This window comes from Salminus brasiliensis, chromosome 13, assembly GCF_030463535.1.
Source record: "Salminus brasiliensis chromosome 13, fSalBra1.hap2, whole genome shotgun sequence".
Taxonomy (NCBI): Eukaryota; Metazoa; Chordata; class Actinopteri; order Characiformes; family Bryconidae; genus Salminus; species Salminus brasiliensis.
Genome location: NC_132890.1, coordinates 7475031 through 7491497, shown reverse-complemented (window position 1 = coordinate 7491497; position 16467 = coordinate 7475031). Strand labels below are relative to the sequence as shown.

Genomic DNA, 16467 nt, shown 5'->3' with positions numbered 1-16467 from the left:
TAAACACCCCAATCCCCCCCAGCGTTGAGCTGTGGAGCATTGAGACTGTGTTTTCTGGAATGATGCTGATGATGCTCCTTCCAATACTTTTGGATGAGATGGGGATGATGAGGTGGGGTGGTGATCTCACACTTTTGACACTGATCCAAGCAATGTTTTATAATCTACACTAGTAGAAAGCCTTCTTCCCTGGGCATTATTTGACAGTTACTCCAACAAAAGTAGAACTCTTTTTATTACCATTGATTTCATAAGAAACAATGTATGAGCAGGTGTCCCAATACTTTTGTCTGTAAAGTTTAGGAATAAATAGTAGATAGAGCTAAAGTATTAGCCTATTGCATTAATAAAACTGCTCTATAAACAGTCTGGCCTCTAGATGAACTGATAAAAGCTGAATTTAAGAAAAATTGAAGTTCCTCAAACACTTTTTCAAGTCTGTACCTGAAGAGCTGTAGTACCTTCCAAAAGACTTTGGATGGAGGCCTAATCCACACTACCTGATCCAACTAATTACTGCGTTCAAAAGTCCTGGATTGGCTGAGCTGGGTGTGATGGATTTGGGTTGGAGTTGAAACCAGCGGGAAAGTAGCTCTCCAGGATGAGAATTGGAGACCAGTGTGCTATACCAACTGGAAGGCTTCCTAGAGCTGTATTACCAAGCCAAGAACCTCGGCTTAGGCATAGACTTCCAGGAAACCTTCCAATTGGTGTAAAGCCTTTATGTTAGGATATGCTGAGTTAAAACAGCTTTTTATACTTAGAAAAGAAATGGTTTTAAGAACCCACTCAGTTAAATGTTCTTTAGGACGAGGGTTCTCAAACTTTTTATGAAAAAAGAAATCTTCTGCAAAACTTTTAGCTGCGAAAAGAAATCCATGGACCCCCACAGATTTATTCAGTGAAGACAACTGAGTTGTCCAAATGTTAGGCACATTAGGCAAATATGTACCATCGTATTTATTTGATGGGGGTTTAAGCTCTTCTGCAGTGATGTGTGATGGTTTAGATGTCATCAATCTGCTGAGCTGCTAACAGTGTCCACACCGCATATTTATTTCTATATATATTGTTTACTCTGAAGACTACTGAAGACTTACGCTGAGTACTTCTCATCCCTGCATTTTGCTTTAATCCCTTGAACCCTGCTGTGAATTTTCTGTGAGCTGTTTGGTTTAGCACATCTTATGGAGTCCCCCAGGGTTCTAATTCAGGGCCCGTAAAACTGAGGTTAATTGTGGAACTCAACTGAAACGTGGGCTTACACACATACAGAGTCTAACAGGTTAATGGTGTAAAAAGAGGACTGACATGGGGGTACATCAGGTAGTGTGTGCTGTGGTTCAGTCCTTGCTCGGATCACTGTCTGCGAGAAGTTTAGGGTGTTCTTGTTGTGTTTTCACACACACATGGTAGGTGAATTGTCCGTGCCCAATTGCCCCTATGTGTAAGTGAATGGATGTTTATCCCAGCGATGGCCTGGCATCCTGTTCAGGGGGTATTCCAGTTTTATGCCCAGTGATTCAGGGTAGACTCTGGCCCTGCTGTGACCCTGACCTGTAAGAAGCTGATAAGAAGATGGATAGATGAATAGATAAGATGGATGAATAGATGTGTAGAGGTGTAAACAGCTGTAAACAATGTACAAGGTTCCGCCAATAGTTTCTTCTGCCAGAGTTTCTTCTTCGTCTTAAACTATTGGCTACACCTGACACACTAAATGTCCAAATATTTATGGACACCCCTTGTAATGAATGCATTGACTCCACAGTTTGTCTAGTCCCTATAGAGAAGTACTGCCAAGAAAATAGAACTCTCTGGAGCAGATACAAATGAACCTATTGGCACCATGCCTGCAATGCCAGGCATGGGCTAGAGGGGTATAAAGCCCCCCAGCATTGAGCTGTGGAGCAGTGGAGGAACTGTGTTCTCGGAAATGATGGTTGGTTCAAACTGAAACGTCCGAAGGTCTGGACCAAACAAGCGAGGTGTGATAGCACCCTAAAAGTGTGAAATAATTGAAACAGGAACTTACTGCTCACTTCCTTCCTATTGCAAATTCTCGGAGCATTGCTGTGGTCTGGCATTTCCATATTGAACTTGGACATGGACTTTTCACTGCTACAGCAGCACTAAGCAGAGGCTGCAGTTTCAGCTGATTGCACCTTCACCTCGTTCCTGGCATCATCCCCCTCTCTGCTTGTTTCTTTCGGAGTGCCAGGATGTTTGTGCTCCTGCGCTGGAGAGCCACAGGGCTCAGCGCCTGTTTGAAATATCAGAGGCAGGAAAGAGCCAAAGATCAATCCCTGCCCCACATCCCATATGTTACTTCTCCTACACACACACACAACTGCATGCAGACACTCACATTAAATGAGCTGATAAATAATTACAAAGGGACTCCTCTCCAACTTTGCCATTTGAAAAACTCGCCTGCACTGAGACCAGAGGCTTTACATTTCTACTGCCCTTTTTATCCACAGTCCCTCTCAGGACATGGCTGGCTTTGGTCACTGTTACAAGGGTGGACCAACTTGGTCTTGGGGTTTGATACTGTGCACCTGCTTTAGGGCACTATAGCAATATATATATATATATATATATATATATATATATATATACAAGTACTGGGGGCCTTTGAATCCAGGCCTTGGAGGCTGGTATCCAGCACAGAGTGGTAATTTCCCTGGTATATTTGAACAGAGCAATCTCCAAACTGTGTTGGACACCAGCCCTCCAGGACCAGATTTGAAGAACTCTGGTATATACACTGTTATATCTTTCTAGGATGCACAGATTGTGACATCCACCCTCTTTTTCCACTGACAACATTAGAACTCATGTATCTGGAAAGCTGGAAAAGTTGGTGGGACTCTAAATAGGTAAGACAGCCGGATGCTTGTAGAAGTTTGTAGAACAGGTTCAGGGTTAGTTAGACATGCTGTGGATAAATTGTACTGTGCAGATGGATTAGGCACCTAAACACGTTATTTTAAACCAGTTATCTCAAAGATAAGAGAGTTTTGCTTGTAAAAAACTCCAGATCCCATTTGAACAGATGCAGGTAAACATAAATACAGTAAAAAGGATCAAGAACTTCTCATTGTTTTCTAGTTTGAAGAACAAAGCTGTCACGTGGCATCTGTGACGTCCCAGCCTGAGTGCTTTCAATACAAGGGGTGGTCAAAATATTCAGATATTATGTGACAGTGGGCGAAGGTTGGTAGGATCTCCGAAAACCTGCTCAGTGGTGGTCCTGGGGGGTCGTGACCATTGAGGAATACTTGGTGTGTTAGTGGTGTGTTGCGCTGGTGGTATGAATGGATCAGACACAGCAGTGCTGCTGGAGTGTTTAAACACTGTATCTTGTCCCCTCACTGTCCACTCTATTAGACACTCCTACCTAGTGGGTCCACCTTGTAGATAAAGTAAAGTCAGTGCTCACAGGATGCTGCCCACAATACGCTTCCCACAGGACGCTGTTGGCTGTATAGTTCTGGTCGGCCGACTGATCTCAGTGTAGCAGTGACGCAGTCCTGTGTCTGATCCACTCGTAACAGCAACAGATATTTTCAGTTGATTCAACAGATGATCCATTTACAAGACTGAACCCATTTAAACAGTCATTACTTTTACACTTTTTAGAGTGCAAATAAACCCAAGAAAAGTGCCCTACATTTTCAAAGCCCATGATTATGTATCATAAACACCAGGGACGCAGAGGGAAGCGGCCTTTTGGGAATGCCATCCATAAATACGCAATGAAAGCCTGTGTCACAGCAGTATTCAATCACACGGAGCTGCACGAGAACCAGAATGACATGGCTTTCTTAGATCGTTTATCATAATTGGTCACATATTAGCATACTGCAGCGTCAGTACTTTAGTGCTTTGGATTGTTGCTACATTAGTGTTCATTTTTCATGCTAATTACTTTTAGTTGGAGTCTCATGATTCATTTACACACCGAGGGTGGCTTTTTTGGGGCTCCATTAGGGAACATGCTATGAATCAAGCAGCCAAGCGCAGAGAGATCCATCAGTGTGACTCCTGTTGACTACTCGTGATCAGTGATTAGAAGAAGAAGGAGCGATGTGATGAAACGTGTTGTTCCGTGCCTTGGAGAGACTTGGAAAATGGGAGAAGACAAGCGTGGTCCATGAATGATTCATTAAAGGGTTGGCGATGGACAGAAAGCTGGCCTTCCTGTTAGAGAGGTGACTTTACTGCTTTGTATTAGGGACACACTGTTCAGCATGAATCCGTTGCACTACCACTAGTCAACACCAGGGCTTCAGGGCCTTTTTGGAGGCCTTGAAATTGCAGGGATGTCTTCGCCAAGTATTTCCACCATTTTTAATTGATATAAATATATATATTTGTATTCTTTTTTTAAATACAGTGCAACCACATGGAAGCAGCAGAAGTGGGTCAAGCTCAAGTTCAAGTGCCCTAGAAAAAAAGGAGCCACTTGATTTTTATGTGGCTGTAATTAAGGCTTGGCGTGGTGATTAATCACACGCCTTAGCATTCACTACCAAGACTGTGGCCTAGCAACCTCAATACCCAGTCTTGTTTTTGAAGTTACTGCTTTGTAGAAGGTATCTGCGTTTACCCATTGTTGTGTTGCGTGTGTGTGTGTGTGTGTCTAGCTATGGAAATTCCTTGTTTTCTGCTGTTCAAAGGCTCTAACTCATTAGCATACAGAGCCAGACAAACTCTCCTGAGGAAATCTGCTGAAGCTGTACAACCTCCTCTCCTCCCTCTTCCCTCAATTGCTCGTCATCTCTCCTCAGTCAGGTCCACAAGTATTAGATGTGACTGAAGTGTAGAACTTCAGCTTTAATTTAAGGGATTTATCAAAAATCAACCATTTAATAATTACAGCCGTAATTTGTACTTAGTCTCTGTATTTTCACAGGCTCAGAAGAAACGGGTCAAACTCACATATAAATGTATAAATAATAAATAAAAGGACTGTTGGTAATACATTAATGTAAGTCCTGGAACCCAGTCTGGAACCCATGGACATCTCCAAATGCTGGGTTTCCACTGCTGAGATGCTTTGCCAGACCTTTCTTGCAGCCGCCTTTAGTAGCTGCTTGATTGTTGGTCTTTCTGCCCTCAGTTTTGTCTTCAGTCTGAAGTGAGGTTAGGTGACTGACCCTGACATTTAAGAACATCCAGGTTCTTTGTCTTAAGAAGCTCTTGGCTTGTTTTCACTGTATATATTAGAAACACTACAGAAGCCGCCCTGCTACTTCTGTCAACAGTCATATCATCCATAAACACCAGTGACTCAGTTCTGTTGGCAGCCATATATGCCCATGCCATGATAGTACCTTCACCATGTTTGACAGATGACGTGGAATGATTCGGATGATGGGTACTCGGGTTAAGCTTCGTTTCAAAATATTTTGGAACTGGGAATGGCTTAATCTACTTAAGTTGCCTCCATGGTCTTCCAGGAATTTTCCTAAGCTCACCAGTGCATCCCTTCTTTTCCAAAGTGTGCCACCTTGTTGATTCGGACACTCCTACAGCTTCTGGCTTGTTTTGGGTTTTTTTTTTTCACTTCTCTTATGACCACATATTAATAGCTCTCATGCACAGCTACCAGAATGCTAATTCAACAACTCCAGACCTTTTGTCTCCTTCCTTTGTCATGATTTAATAAAGGAACAGGTCACACCTGGCCATGAAACTGCTTATCAATCATTGTTAACTGACCAGTTAGTTTTGAGCCTATGAAAATGGAGAGACTATGTAAAAAAACTCTTAAATTCCTAAACGGTTAATGCATGTTTTCTGTTAAATAGCTGTTTGTTGACTTCTTCTCGTTCTTAGAGTTTCCAAACAACTTGCCTTACTTGTCTTAAAGTGTCTTATTAGAACAGAAAGCGTTGTACATTGAATTCCCGAGGGCAAAAAAACTTTGATGCGTCTCAGTAGCACGTGAGCTTGAGGTTTCCGGTAGGTCGCGTTTGCGACAGTTCCTCAGCGCGAGTAGCGTTCAGCTTGCCTGGTGTTCTGACTCCTCTCTGTGCCTCAACTGAAGACGGAGCTGGAAGCTGTGTGTGCCGTCATCCAGCAAGGTGCTCAGCCAATTGATTGCTAATGTGTGTTTTACTCAGTCTGGAGCTTTTATTAAATGACTGCGATAGACTGAACGTGCTGGACGAACACTGATACAGTAGTTATACAGTAAATGACTGGTATAGATGGTATAGTTGACAGCATGTTCACAACCATAGTGTAGCTTAAAGTACAGTTTCCTCAAAGCTCTTCTGTGTTTGTGCTACAACCAAATCACAAAATAAAGGCTTAAACTGCAAATATTTTTGCATTTGACGCAGTTGGCAGCTATTGGCAGCCATATATGCCCGTGCCATGATAGTACCTCCACCATGTTTGACAAAAGATGTGGAATTCTTCGAATCACAATCCATTTTTTCTATCTTGGTTTCATCTGCCCAAATAATTTTAAAATATGGAGAACTGGGAAAAACTCTCTCTCTCATAGTCTTGATTTTTTTAGCCTAATGAATGCCTCCTTCACTTGCAGCGCCACCTCTTAGAACCACATATTAAGAGCTCTCATGCACACTTGCTTGGTCCCTTCCTTGTACGTTGCTGTTCAACTGTACTACTGTATGGCCACAGATCCAGCACGTATTCTGTAACCTATACTGTGGTGTGATCTCACCCCTCCCCTGTAGTGTCTCGTCCATTATGGAAGGTAATGCCGTGCATTTCTTCCTCCCCGATAAGCACAGCTGGAGTGAAAAACAGCAACATTTGTAGTGCCTTGAGGTTTGTTCAGGGTGTGGACAGAAGTGATAAAAAAGTAATGAAGCACAACGAGTGAAATGAGAAGAGCACTGCTTTAACATCTCCGCATTTGAGGAGGGAAGGAAGGCAAGTAGCAGGAAGTTACGATTACAATCACTTCCACTGCGCTGTGCAAAGAATAAAGGAAATAAACTAAAATTGCAAGTGGAAGGCAGTGGGGAAATTAGCATTTGCGGAACTTAGTCAAACTTTGATAAAGCAGAAGTTCAATCACGACGGGATTGGTGGAGGATGGGAGAGAATGGGGAAGTGTGAAGAAAACAGTGGTTTTAAACCAGGGAGAATAGGGAAAAAAAAGAAGGGAAAGTCATGGACAGACATGGACATGACAGAGTTTATACAGCATTTCCATATCAGGCAGCCCGCTACACTTCTTATTCATATCATTCCGGTAGGCTCCTCTAAGGCTTTTGTGCGGATCATTATGTTCTTGAGGGATGAAAGGGAGGATGGATGAATAAGCAGAGGGCCTGGAAAGAGGAGGCCAGTCTCTTTCAGAGAGCTGTAGAGAACAAAAGAGCCAGTGGAAGCATGATTATGGCATCACACCTTTTCATGAAGACAAGGCAGTAATCTCAGCCGGAGGTTCATAACCCTTTCCCTTTGCGCACTCGCCTTTCATAGCTCTATACTTCAAGTGTAGCCTCCAGTCAAGAGTCGTTCCTTCCCAGAGAGAGGCTGTTGACCACTGGGGAGCAGCAGCACGGATGATTGCATCACTAAGTGCAGCGAGAACTTTTCTTTGGGCAGCTTTTTGACCGGCCTTTTGGTCATGATTCATTAAAGACTAAAGTCTAAGTGCAGAAAAAGGAAACTGCCTGTGTTCAGATCTGTTCAGATGTCTTTAAATATTAAGTCGTGCTTCTTGTGCATGTGAAATAATGACAGGAAGATCGCTGAGGACAAAATCCTGCACCCAACAACTGGGATTACACAGAGGGCCTGGGCCATTCGCTTGCCTCATACTCCAATCATCCACTACATCGTGAGCTCCATCAGGTCGGCACCTCCCTTCGCCAGTGTTTTGCTGAATGAAGCCCACGAAACCTCCAAAGGTCTCAATAGTGAAGTCCGGCGTCCCAGACCTGCTCCCCTCCAGGCTCCTTTCATGGGATTTCACAGGATTTTACTCACCGTCTCAGTAGCACTATAGCAACGCTGTATGTACCAAGCAGACACCCCTTCTGTAAAAATGCCTTCAGCTATTTTACGTGGCAGCCATTGCTGACACAGATGCCGACACTAATCTCTGAAAAGCAGTACTGCAATAGAATAGGACTCTCTGGGACAGATGAACATGAACCATATCGGCACTATGCCTAATGCCAGGTGTGGGCTAGAGGGGTATAAAGCCCCTCAGTATTGAGCTGTGGAGAAGTGGAAGAACTGTGTTCTCTGGAATGATGGTCGACATCCAATACTTTTGATAAGATGAGTTGGGGTGTTGCTGAATGCATGTCATCTACCCACCCAGAGAGCAACTGTGCTCTCTCGGGCTCCGGCTGCTGATGGCAGCCTGATTGCTGGTGATCCTCGGGTCACAGTGGCTGGGCTGTTCCTGGTACCACTGTAAGAAACGTGCAGTAATTACATATGTGCATTATATATATGCTTATATGCTTATCTATGTATTCTATTCTATGTATATTATTCCATCTGTCAGTGCTGTCTGATCTGTCTACTTGTCTGGAGAAACCCAGTCTGGCTATGCACTCCTGCTGTATAGTCTAAATGACAATATAGGTCACTTTGACTTTGACTTTGTCCATACTTTTGATCCGCTGTTATTTTTATAAAACGCTATACGGACAAAAGTATAGGGACACCTGCTCAATCAATGTATCTGTGAGGATTTGATTGCATTCAGCAGCAAGAGTGTTAAGGATGTCAGGATGTTGGATGATCACCACCCACCCTCATCCCCCAACTCTCTGACTCTTCTCACATGTTGGAAATGATATTAAAGCAGGTTGAACATCCGAAAAATGCAGTCAAACAGCCAGAAAAACAGTTAGTTTGTGATCAAACTACAGTGAAGAAGCAGCTCAGTTGACCTTCCCAGCCGTTCCTCAAAGGTGACGGACATGACGGCATGACGGAGCTGAAAAGATGAACTTGAGGACCACTGTGTGCTCATTATGATGTTGTCATGTCACACAGGGGCTCCATGCGAGGGCTTTGACACCAGTAAGATTAAATCTCCTCTCACCTTTCTCTCATCCAGATGGATGTAGCCCTCCCTCCCCCAGCTCGCAGGTCTGTGAAGGACCATCTGTTTATCAGTGGTAAATAATTTCGGAGCTGGTTGTCAGTGACACCCATCCTCGCCAATCTCTGCGACCATCTGCAGCAGCACATGCAGCTAAAAAGCTCCCTGCATCCCGCTGCGCTTTCCCCCGCTGATCCGTGGTCAGGTGCATTACAGCGTGATAGCACTTTATTATCAGAAATGGATGAAGCTGTCTGTCAGGTTCCGTGTTAGAGCAAAGGTGTGGTAGGAGTGAGGGTTACGAATTAGAAGATTAGATGGACTGATGTAAAGGCTGCTAGGTGTTTTGTTGGAGGAGAGGTGCTGCATGCAAAACAGCAAGTGGACCCAAGTATGCTGCACAGCTAAACAAAGGGGTAGCAGTCTTGGTTGAGCCTGTCCATACTTTTTTGTCCATGCTTTTATTGTTATAAGACGTTATATGGACAAAAGTAAAGGGACACCTGCTCAATCAATGATTCTATGAGGATTTGATTGCATTCAGACTACACAAAACTGGGGGGAGAGAGCTGGGGAACCAGCCGCTGAACCCTAAATGGCTAGGCCGACCACACCTGAAGACAAGAAGTCGAAGAGGGTAGCCTAGCTGAAGCGAGAGTCGCAGATTTATCCAGGGAGCAAGCAAAAGTGCCTCGTAAACCTTGACGCTAGAAGCAAGGTCCGCTAGTGGACCTAAACTGTGAACCAAACTGGCCTAAACAAATCGTGATCTGAGTCACGAGCCTCTCTGGCTACCTCGAGGTCTAACTAAACTTAACTTGACATGATGACCTTGAATCAAATTAGAAACACATGTGAACATGAATCACAACACTGAACCGAATCCTTGAATCAAACATGAATGGAAACATGACAAAAGTCCTCCTGTGAGCCTGTGGGCGGCGGCTCGGAATCGCCCCGGGGGAGGGCGACATACCGAGGGGCTGACAGATAACACAAAACCGTTACTCAATAAAATACTACATGGATCTGTTTCACAATATATATATATTTTTTTTTTTTTTTTTTTTTTTACAGTTTATTTCTTGCTAACCAAAGCAAAATATCACATGTACAGCTTCACCAAAGACTGTATCAGCTTATTTTATTGGATCTGATTCTGATTTTTGGTTTTCTTTGGTGTAGCATGACAATTTCAGCCATCACACATGTTTGGGGTGTTGGTTTTTATTAGTATCATAAGCTTATCGATTTTTTTTTATTACATGTACAACAGGTGTAAAAGTGTCTGCAGTGTAAGCAAAGAGTGGCACATTCAACAAAGGTTAGGGATTCAATTAGGGATTGGACGTATTTTCTGTGGTTTTGCGGGGCATAGTCTGGCCCATTGTTGCGTTTGCAGTCGTGTATTGTGGAAAAACTGCTCCTGCCATGTCTTTCTCAACATCGGAACAAACAGGAAAACCTGTGGGAGAGATGAAAGAGTGCACTGAATTGTGGGAGTGCAGACAGGAACCTGTTTTTGCTGAATGTGAATGCAGTCCATTGTGTAAGTCACTACGCAATTAAATACACCATTAGGTTTGACAGGTATAGCAAAAGGACAAAAGTGCAAACTCTCAACTTCTAGCAGTTAAAATGAATCTTGTGCTCCATTGTAGGCACTTTGTGGAGCACCGTACGGGCTTATTAGTCTATAGGTGCTTGGTATTACACATCCCGTCTCTGAAACAGAATAATTAGGGTGAGTCAGGGAGGAGTCCTGCAAATGGCTCCGATCATTTGTTCTACTTATGTGCCTCCATTCTCCTCAGTGATCCCTCTGAGCAGGGGGCAGCATATTAAAGAGAAATTGACCACCCTCTCTGCACCATCTTTTGCCCCAGGTCCTCTACATCCTTTACTTTCAAGGTCTTCTTTGACAAAGCCCGAAGACATCATCGCTTCCCAGCATAACTTTCTAGAAAGTTGACCATTTTTTTTCAGGGCTGAGGGCCTTGCCAACATTCTGTCCTGCCGAACCACTTAAGTGTATTGGTTAAAAAAAAATATGGAAGGAATGTGGTGGAGTTTTGGGGCATTGTGGGTAGAGTGAGCCGCATGCGTCAGGTGCCTGCTGGGGACTCTATGAAACAGATGGATGAGTTTTATTAAGCATGTGGTACTTAACATAGCACTGAGTGGGATTTCAATAAGGAGAAATAAATGTATTAAGAACACCACTGTGCGTAATATGCTTTTGCTTCCCCATTTTCTGTGAGAAATGATATTCCAAATGCTTAATGTCTCCGTAATTATTATAAATATGTGGGTTTTCTTGTGTGGAAAAGGTTTATTTCCCCTATGAGTGGAAAAAAAGCTATCTGCCAGGGACAGAGTGGGCAAAGAAACGTAAATGATTTGTTTTTGTAATTGGAAATCATAAAGGCTGGAATGTTTGCAGACCTTTTTTTTGGTGGGGGGTGGTAGCCTATTGTATTTGGGTTGAGTAATGGGAGGTGAAAGCACAGAAAAGCACAGTGCTATATATTCACATGCATTCAGAGTATCTGTGCAACTGGATATCGACTGCTCGGACGCACACATTAAAGGGCCCATATTTTGGAAAATATTAATGCCATAGAGGAAGCACATTTAGTTCCATAAAGCACCTTGTATGTTATAGGTTTTGAGGGGGTAAAGATCCTTTAACCATTTTAACAGCCTATGCGTTATTACAAACCTTTATTACAAAGAATAGCCCTCACTGTGTAATAAACCTTGAAGTGAAAGGGTTAAATTGGTAAAGAAATATAAAGTCTCTAGACCTTAAAAAGGCTCTTCACATGGATCATGGCTTCATATGTATCCTTCAAAGGCATCCCCTAAATATCCATTATTCATTATTTTTAAGAGTGTAGTACATGAACACTAGCTGCGTTCCAAAGCCTAGGCTGCAGCCGAGGTAGGCTGCATTTCCCAGCCACTACGTGATGAAAGACTGAAGGACCCTTCGTATACAGCCTAGAAATACAGCCTCAGTTTGGAGTGATTTCGAGGACGTAGATGTTGAGTCCTTCCCAGCCCCGGTTACCCACACATGTCTCCGCACATATGCACCGCGAAAGGAAGAAAAAGCAGCACCATGACAGTGCTGGAAAACGAAGGCTGGAATGAAATAAAAGCATGACCAATAGGCTACGAAGAAGGAGCCTTCATAGGAGAGTCCTAACGATGGCCCGCCCTGCAAAAACACCTGAATTCATTGGTTTCAATATGCCACAAAAAGCAATGCACATGCACCTGTTCAGCCTACAGCAAATTAGCCCCAAGGTATGCAGGGAATTTCAGTCTGGATTGATTCTGAATTGATTCTGAATGAGGAACCAGTAAGGATAGCCAATCATTATAGAAATAATTTATATGTCTTAAAGGCACAGTACACAAAATGTTCTTATGCTTTTTATAGTAAAAAACATTCAGGAAATGTAGACTAAACAATATGTAGTAACATTTAGACTAAAAAAAAAATAATAATAAAATGCAGTATAGTGTAGTCGCTGAGCTTAGCCAATCATAATAGAGATAATTTGCATATTTTAGTCTTCAAACACAGTAAACTAAACATTGTTTTTTCTTTTTTTTGTAGAAACATTAAAACCATGCAAAACAATGTTGAATAATGTTAATCTTTTAATTTATACTAAGATTAAAAAACAAATGCCATACATTGTGTTGACTGTATCTGATCTGGATAGAGATAAATAACATTTTCCAGTCTTAAAGACACAGTAACCAAGACTGAAATTAGAAAGTAATATGTAATATATTAGTATTTAAGTCTCCAGCTGATTTTCTGTACTGATTATAAGATTTGAACAGAGATGCAGCCCTGACATTTCCTTCTGCCTTGATTGTTAGAACTGCATTGATTTTCCCCCTGCTGTAATATCATAGGCCCTTACACAAAACAAGGCCATAGCAGCTCGGTTTCTTCACTAAAGCCTTTGCACACTCCAAGCAGAATGACTGCAAATCAATGCAAAGGAAATCTCAGTCTTGTGACTGGTCTGTCTGTCGGCTTCTATTGATGAAGCTTTGTGGTTCGAGGGCGAACTCAGGCGTTTGTCGTGGGGAACGGCTCAATTTCGCTTTACTGTGGCCACAGAACTTTTTTCCCCTCGTTTCGAGGAGTGTGAGGAGTCTATTCAGTGATTTTTTGATTAGCGTTTAATTGCCCTTGTTCTCGTCAGATGACAGAAAGTGTAAATGCCTGAACAGAGCACACGCAATTGTTTTCATTGCTTATTGACAGTGCTTAACCAGTGCTAAATCACCAGCGATTGAACAATTACTTGGCTAATTACAGTGGTTAACCCTTGTTGTGAGTGTGCGCCTTCTAACTACAGGGCCTAAATGTCTGGTAACTTTATTAAACCTGTTGTTTGTGTTGTTGTTTATGCTCTCTCTCCTGCAGACTCTGCCCACCACGCAATACGAGCTGGAGATTGTTGCTAAGGACATGGCGGGAAGTGAGGTGGGGCTGACAGGGACTGCCACAGCCACCATCACCATCACAGACAGGAACGATCACGCACCGGAATTCACCCACTCACTGGTAGGACAACATGATTATTCCCCCTTAAGTTCTCTGCTGTTACAGAGAGGACAGAAATATGGAGAGGAGGGTGAGACAAGTAGCTGGGTGGAGACTGAGATTGTTTGTTTAACATTTAAAGATGCCGTAGAACCTTTACACCACCTTTGCAGCCTTTATATTAGCACCACTGATCGGTTTCAGGTGCCAAGGAGTGGATCTATCAGACAGCAGGTGAACAGTCAGTGCTTGAAGGCTTTTAGCCTCACCTCCATGTTCACCTATAGTAACAATTGCATTCAGCCCTTACAAACATGCTTTTTTCTAGCTGGTTGGGTGTATGCAAATTTTTGGGGTGTAAAGATAACGAGTCAGGACTGTTACATAACAGTTTTGGGGAGTTTGAAATTGGCCCATTTTTTCAGCTCTGTTTTGGCTGTGCTAGATTTTATTTTCAGGCCCATGGTACACTGTATGTCCAAATGTTTGTGGACACCCCTTTTAATGAATGCTTCAGCTACTTTACAGTAGAGAAGGTTACTCCAACAAAAGCTGGAAATCTCTATCTATACCCTTGATTTTAGAAGAAAGGAAGAATGAGCAGGTGTCCCAATACTTTATTCCCAGATAGCGCATGCCAGTTCCATGTGTTGAACTCTTATTATTCAACAAACCAAGGAAAAGGAGGTTTTCAGTTTTGAGGCACATTTAGATGTTGCACAGCTTTCTTGTAGTTAGTGTTTTACCTTGAAAAAATAAACTGCCTGGTTGCCTTGAAATGTTGAGCTGTTGAGCCAGATCCTCCAGAATTACTGCCAGAATTTTATTTGCCCCAGAATTGTGTTCCCTCAGCTTTCTGTACCTGTTCTAACCCTCTTCACAGTACATGAGGGTTTCCTAGCTGAGCAAACTGTTTAGACCTTCCAGTCGATATTGCCTGACACAAGCCTACCAGACATAGCTGCTGCTGAACACATTGGTTCATTTTTGGTTGATGTGGCAAGAGCTTGTCATCCCAATTTGATTTTCAATGGCTCTGGCTGAGGTCGCAATACTGTGAAATAATCATTTTTCATGAGAATGTAGTGTTTTCTGGTCTGAGGTGTAGTGCTCTTACTTGGCTGGGTAAGCTGACGTATGCGTAGCGTATGATGTACATAGTCCAGTGGTATTTGGTTTCTTTGTTGTGAAGACCCAGTGGTGTAGTGATGTTATTTCCACAGAATCTTTGAGTAATGACTTACCAGCTTAAATAACAGCCTAATTAAGCAAATGTAATCAAATCCTTAAAAGTAATCACAACTCAAAATTACCTTAAATATTTAGTGGCATCTGATTGCTTCCAAAGATGCTTGTAATGATTTTTCTATTTGCTCAAAAGCATTTAAGCCAAATTAACTTCTGTTTTGCTGCAAACACTCGGTTAATACCATGAACACTGACATCAGTGAACACTAATTAATGAGCTGCTCTATAAGAAACAAATAGTTGGCTTCAAAACGATGAACATCTCCCATCACAGGAGATTCAATTGGTTTCAGTTGGCACGTGTACCAGCCAAAGCAGAAGCTATTCAGCTATTCAAGGTGCTTCCTTTTATATTGGCAGCGCAGGGTGAAGTGGTAAACACAATAGCGTAATATCCCAGCTACCCAGCTAACATGTCCATGTGGGGTCTGTGTTGGTAGCTCAATTAGGAACCAGAACCAGTCGGGTTTCACGTTAGCCCCACATATGAATGCCCACCAGGGTCAGTGTTGTGACCAGGAGGGGTTAAACATTGGCCTTGTTTGGGTTGTACACTGCATACAGGGCCTAGATGGGATCCATGCGAGATTAAGGTGGGCTATAATGTATGTACAAACCCACTCAGAGCCTGTGTTCAGCTGGAACCCACCTAACCCACGTAGTCACCCATGTGAGCCCCACATGAGCATGTTGTCTGGATATACTATTCAAATTAAGAGCCATCTCATTAGCTCTGTGTGAGACTAAGCAACCTTTACATCAAGTGAAGGTTCTTTAGACCCTTAAAAGGTTCTTTAGACTCAACACACTCACACATCACATGCAATAGTAAATTCATAGGGTTGTGAGTTCAATGCCCACATCTGCTTAGTTTTGCCTGTTGGGTCCTTGAGCAATTCACTTGCTGTAGCATTGCTGACCCTGTGTTCTGACCCTAGCTTTCTAAGCTGGGATATAAGAATTCATTTTTTTTACTGTACAACTGCATAAGCAGAATGACAAAGATACTTAACATACACTATATGGACAAAAATATTGGGACACCTGCTCGTTCATTGTTTCTTTTGAAAACAAGTTTCTTTTGATAGTTGTCGGAGCAACTATCTCTACTGTCCAGGGAAGAAGGCTTTCTATGATTTTTTGGAGGAGCTTTGCTGTGAGGATTTGATTGCATTTAAGGTCAAGGTGTTGGATGGCCACCACCCTATCTCATCTCCAACTCCTCAACTCACCCCATCAAAAGTATTGGATGGAGCACCAACCATCATTCCAGAGGGTTCCACAGTTTCACTGCTCCTCAGCTTAATGCTGGGGGGCTTTATACCCCTCTAGCCTATGCTTGGCATTAAGCGTGGTGCCAACAGGCTCATGTTTACCTGCTGCAGGGGCCCTTGTCTATTGGTAATACTTCTCTACAAGGGTCAGACAAGCTGTTTGTGTGTGCTTTCATTACAAACAGTTGGACATATCGTGTACCTCAATACCACTACAACAGTAACTCTAACGGCCAGTTGCGCATCAGTTGGGCTTGAGACTACGTCTACATGCAGAGCGTTTGTGTGAAGTAATTCCACAGACTGTC

General features: G+C 42.8%; 1 protein-coding gene across 1 annotated transcript in view; it reads left to right on the top strand.

The window, feature by feature from the left end:
- cdh13 (cadherin 13, H-cadherin (heart)) overlaps positions 1–16467 on the top strand; it is a 487795-nt gene that overhangs the window by 367541 nt on the left and 103787 nt on the right. Inside the window, exon 8 of the mRNA XM_072694879.1 lies at positions 13518–13658. Coding sequence (XP_072550980.1) covers positions 13518–13658 — 141 coding nt within the window. The remainder of the gene's footprint in view (positions 1–13517; positions 13659–16467) is intronic.